The 5,799-nt window shown below is 32.0% G+C and overlaps 1 protein-coding gene across 1 annotated transcript; it reads right to left on the minus strand.

Moving 5' to 3' along the window:
• Window positions 1-358: 358 nt before the first annotated feature.
• Window positions 359-3,005, minus strand: LOC306867606 (uncharacterized protein). The gene is made up of 5 exons (XM_079413368.1): window positions 2,919-3,005; window positions 2,496-2,828; window positions 2,219-2,338; window positions 1,540-1,616; window positions 359-1,452 (listed from the first exon to the last, which is right to left on the minus strand). The coding sequence occupies exons 1-5, from the start codon at window positions 2,938-2,940 to the stop codon at window positions 1,360-1,362; spliced, it is 645 nt and encodes a 214-aa protein (XP_079269494.1). The 5' UTR covers window positions 2,941-3,005; the 3' UTR covers window positions 359-1,359.
• Between the last annotated feature and the right edge of the window lie 2,794 nt (window positions 3,006-5,799).

Consider the following 5,799-nt stretch of genomic DNA (forward strand, 5'->3'; position numbering starts at 1 on the left):
GTTAAATGATCTGTTAAAGTCTCTGCAGATCCACACCATGAGAGCAGATCTGTGAAATACAACACATAAAGCAATAAATCTGTTTATTAATTTACAAAGAACATTATAAAATTCATGAAGTACAATAAACTCACGGAGCTGAAGCTGAATGATCTTCAGGATGTTCAAACACTTCATGATTCAGTCTTGTTTGTTTCACACGACTTTAAAGAAGAAACATTACCTCACGCTTTCTAAATAATAGAGTGATTATAACCGCAATCAAGAGGAAGTGACCTCATGTGTAGTGTTTTCTTTTATTTGCTCAAATATCAACCATTAACCCATATATAAGCTCGTCTTCTTCTTTTTTATTTTTAAATATTAATATCTCATGTCATACTTGAAATGGTCACACTTTATTTTAAGGTCCAATTCTCACTATTAACTAATTGACTATTGCCTCAATTAACTCCTAATTTGCTGCTTTATTAATAGTTAGTAAGGTGGTTGTTAAGTTTAGAGATTAAAGGATCTAAAATATGGTCATAAGGCATTAATATGTGCTTCATGAGTACTAATATGAGTAAACGCATGCTAGTTAATAGTGAGAATTGGTCCCTAAAATAAAGTGTGCCTGTCACATTTAAATGTTTGAGTTGTGTTTAGTGTCGTTTTGTTAATAGTTTTCTGTTCTTTGTGGTTGTTTCTGCTTTTATTCTGTCTCCTACTGAAATATTTGTTCGGTTTGACAGTTTTATGGAATTAAGATGAACAGAATAAGATGTCAAACTGAAAAGTAAAATAGGTTCAAATGTACATTTCATGTTCGCTTGGTCAAAGTTTAAGTTTAAGGCAAGTGTATAAGATGTGTTTTTCATCAAGTGACCAAACCAGCGGAACATTTCCTTTGCACAAAACCATGTGTGTAAACCACAAACGAGCTGTGCAGAAGACAGACGTGTCAATATGTACAAAAATATTCAAAACAGTTAGTGTGAAAGCAAAAAAATATATTAAAAAATATATTTTTAGTACATTTATTGAGCTTTGTGTCCTTGATTTCCAGCTGTATGACAAATAATAAAACACAAAACTGCAGAAGTAGCAGAAAATTCCAAAATTACATAAAGTGGGAAGTAATGGTGCAAGGAATGACATGAATGTTCAGACATGTTTAATGAAAGTTGTTGCGATGGTAAAAAGCTGCCCATATCGACCACAATGCATCAAACTTATAATTTTGCAAAATATAGCAAAATATAATTTATGAAAAAAACCCTTGTCCTGACACTGAGTTAAAGTTTCCTATTAGGCCAAATAACCCTTTTAAAAAATAATAACAATACATTTTAGTTTGGTTGGTTGCACAATTTATATTTACAACATACATTGTCTGTATAAGACAGTCTTGCTCTGCTCCTGGATCAGCTTGATATTACCAGGACACATGGACAAATCAATTTCAGCACACTGAAAGAATAATATATTAAACATCAATGTCCTTATACAGTACTGAAAGAAAAATATAAGATAACATTTACTGAAGATGTATCCTACCTGTAGATTACTTGAGTTTTCAGCTGCAGTGGAATTTGTCGATCTTCCAGTCGCCTCAATATAGCTCTTCGCCAAACCTGAAACAATACGAAGTGTCTATTTACACTAACTCCACTCACCAACATGTGACTGGGACAGTCAACACTGAAAAAAAGACACTTGTTCAGCATCAGTTTCAGTGGTGTAGATGGTAATGCGCACTCTTTTTGACGCAATCGACCCAAGTTCGAACCCTTCTTTTGCTGAACTTTTTTTTTTCCCTTTTCAAATCTCATATTGCATTCGAAAGGCATTTATTTTCAATAAAAATGAAGGAAATAATCAAAAAGTTGAAAATAAAGTATCGGGTAGGTGTAGGGAGGGCTTTATTGTCCCAATAAGGTGGCATCCATTTGAATTAAAACTATAATTTACACTCAGTACGTTATTATTGCGTACTGTTTTATAATGTACTACAATACTTATATATAGCAGAAAATCCTGCTATTTTAACATAGTGTAAATAGAATCTATCACTATTTACACTTAGTGCAAATAGCCGCTGCCGAAAAAATATTCAAACATCACTGAATTCACAGATTATAACAGTCGAAACAAAGTGCACATGTGATATTATTACATTTGTGTAGATCTAATGTTTGTAGTTAGTTCAATGAGGCCTGAACAAACAAATACAAACCTATTAATGCGATGATCAGAAGCACATTCAGCAGGACAGATGTGATGATGGTCAGGTTTCTCCATCGAGTCTCATGTTGTGGGGCATCACCTGATTCTGTCTGATTCCTGTCGACCGAGTCTGTAAAAGGTTTGTAGTTCAATCTTTTTCCAATTTCAGTCTTTAACAGTGCAATGAAACTGCCAAAAATATAAGCCCTTCATAAAAGTATAAAGTACTCAATATGGAAATCCATCATATGGTTTAAAAATACTTCTGAAATGAGAAAATAACTCACCGCTGATGTAGATTTTAGTGCCGTTGCTGAATTTTCGTGCTTCTCTAGTTTTGACACAATAATAAACTCCTAATTCATCAGTGCTGATATTTCTGATGAACAGACTGCTGTTAGTTTTCACTGAGTATTTGAGTTTGAATGTCTTGTCTTTATAGTTAGCTTTTTCATATGTGCTATTGCAAGAGCATAATATGAACACTGGAGGATCCGGTGATTTCTGTCTGTACCAGTAAATCTCCTTTATATCAAGATCACAGCTTATATTCACATCAGCTCCTAAAGTTACTGCTGTGTTTGTTAGACCCTCTGTGGCTTGAGACCACATCAACAGATCTATGAGAGAAAGAAAACACATTTATTAATATAGAAAATTAAAATAAATGTAATTTACTGATGTAATAAAATCTAATGTGATAAACTCACAGATAAGATGTATGATCTTCATCGTCTGATCCAGATGAATATCTTCTATACTGAGATCGTTCAAACATCTCTTACTGTGAGCGGAAACACTGTGAGACCTCGACCACACAGACAAGAGAGGAAGTCAGAACTTCTCTGTAAACTGAATGCACTAAATGCAGTTTATAAAAAAATGTAAAATACAAAAATGATGTTGGTGCTGATGGCCTCGTGGGCAGTACTTTCAAATAACAACAAATATGCATAATTCTATAGAATTGTGAATTTCAATACAGTTTGTCAACAAAGAACAATTAAGTGCATTCAGAAAGAGTTCAGACCCCTTCATTTTTCCCCCCATTTTTATTATATAAAGCTTTATGCAAAAATTCTTTATAATATAGATAATTGCATTAGTTTATATTATATCATACATATTCCATAATAACTAAGCAAAAAACAGATTTGCTAATTTATTAAAAGGAAAGAAACTAAAATATCGCATTGACATAAATATTCAGCCCCTTATGAAAATCAGCACAGATGCATCACAATTTCTCTGGATCATCCTTACAAACAATTGTGACTACATTCAAAACAGGCATAGTAGGCAGCAAAGTTTGACAATACAGATATAGTACAGCTCAGATATAGCACACACACACACAAAGGGGAAAAAAATCAAGAAAACTCAGTTTCCACATCTTTCCTAAAGCAGCAGAACTGTCCTGTATTGATGAAACTCAGATGGTTAATTCTAAGAGAGAAGTTCTCATATAAATGAAATAAATGTGCTATATATTAGTTTATTATTCTTATATATATATATATATATATATTGTAGTTTTAGGGTATTTTATGGTACTAAATTATATTAGTTAAAAAATAAAGTGATATACGCACACACACACACACACACACACATATATATATATATATACACATACACATAAGTACTGTCAAATGTTAACCGCATCCAAAATAAAAGTTTTTGTTTACATAATGTATGTGTGAGTATTGTGTATATTTATTATGTATATATAAATACACACACGTGCATGTATATATTTAAGTAAAATGTTATATTTCTATATCAAATATAGACATATATAATAAGGATTATATGAATATAAATATAAACATGTAAATATTTGCAAAATATATTATTTTTGTGTGTGTGTATTTAAATATACATAATAAATATACACAGTACACACACATATATTACATAAACTTTTATTTTGGATGCAATTAATCTCGATTAATCATTTGACAGCACTAATATACTGTATATATATATATATATATATATATATCCAAATTTAATAAATAAATGCAAGTGCTTAATCACACAGAGCTAGTCTTGCTTTCAGCAATAAAAAAATAAAATAAAAAAAAAACATTAATGAAAGTCAAAAAATAATCAAAGTGACTGAAATTATGACCAAAAGCATAGAAAATGCACCTTAATTATCATGCAAAACATGTATTTAAACTTAAAATAAATATTTTTAATATAGTTTTATTCATGTTAAAACTACATTCATGTAAAAATTTAAATCATGCTGTTTTATTTTCTATTATCTACTTTCCATCCTTGATTGCAATTCATTCATTAATTCCATTGGAATTGCAATTCATATGTCTACCACATGATGTCACTGTAAACTTTTGTAGAAATTTAAATCAAGCAAGTGGCATTTACCTGAAAAATATCCAGGACACAATCAGTGTAGTACCATGTATTGTGTGTGTGTTGTATTCATTTATTTATAAATATTTAGTTATTTATATTTTATTATCTGTCATGTTTTATTTTTAAACATATTTATGAAAGTATTCCTTTATTTATCCATAGTTTATTTATTATAATGTCTGTTTAGAACAACTTGCCGTGTGTATTTAAACAGCATCAATGTGTTTTTAAACATGAAAGGATGGTGAATATGTAAACATACATTCTTGGGCACTTTCATCTGAAAAACTGTTGTTGGATTACATGCTGCCTAGAATCCATGCAAAAATCTCTTTGATTAACACCCTTCAAATCTGAAATCTCATTCTCAAAACAAACCTAATCTAATCTTTGAAGATTTAGCAGAAAACAAAACAAACAAACCCTCTACAAGGTCCCGTATGCAGCCACAGACACGACTCCTCGTGACACAGCCGAGAGAAGGATGCGTTTGATAGTTTTAACTCACAGACTGAGCTAACTGCTTTCATCTGGAGAATCCTCCGCTGAATCGCGATGACTCAGTGTTGTTCGTGTTTCACTGCCTCTCTTAAGTCTTTTGAATCACAGCCAGCCAGAGTAACAAATAGAAATTCCCTTCACTCCATATGCTGTTTTATATTTCGCACTGGAGGCTGAAAATACAACTATTAAAATAGAATATTTTGGTAGACTTTGCCCTTATAGCATCAATATATATATAGAGACAGAGAGATCTATTTGGCTGATACATGTTGCTGCATAGACATGCATAAAATGCCTGTTTTACGCATTTAACTAAGTGAAGATTATCATTGGTTTCTATAGAATTTATACTGCAGTATTATATGCATCTGCAATAAATATGGACTTGGAATGAATAGATGAGGATCTGAATTTGATTAAGGCAATGCATGGACGACTTGCTCAGCAGGTCAGGAGAATCCGCAACACCCACAATGACCATTAAGCTGCCTGTGAAAATGCGGCAGGTTGCTATTCGCGTCACCATGGTTACCTCATGTCCGGAATGTTTATTCAGTTCCCGCAGGATCGAGGTGTTAGCAGACAATCACCTTTACATCTAAAAATAAACAATGGGTTTATGCATCAGCAGCTTGGAAAAACAACTGATTTAAAGTGGCTTGTAGAACATCAGGGTAATCTGAGTTGAGCTTTTTGAAACTT

The sequence above is a fragment of the Barbus barbus genome (assembly GCF_936440315.1).
Source record: "Barbus barbus genome assembly, chromosome: 49".
NCBI classification, from domain to species: domain Eukaryota; kingdom Metazoa; phylum Chordata; class Actinopteri; order Cypriniformes; family Cyprinidae; genus Barbus; species Barbus barbus.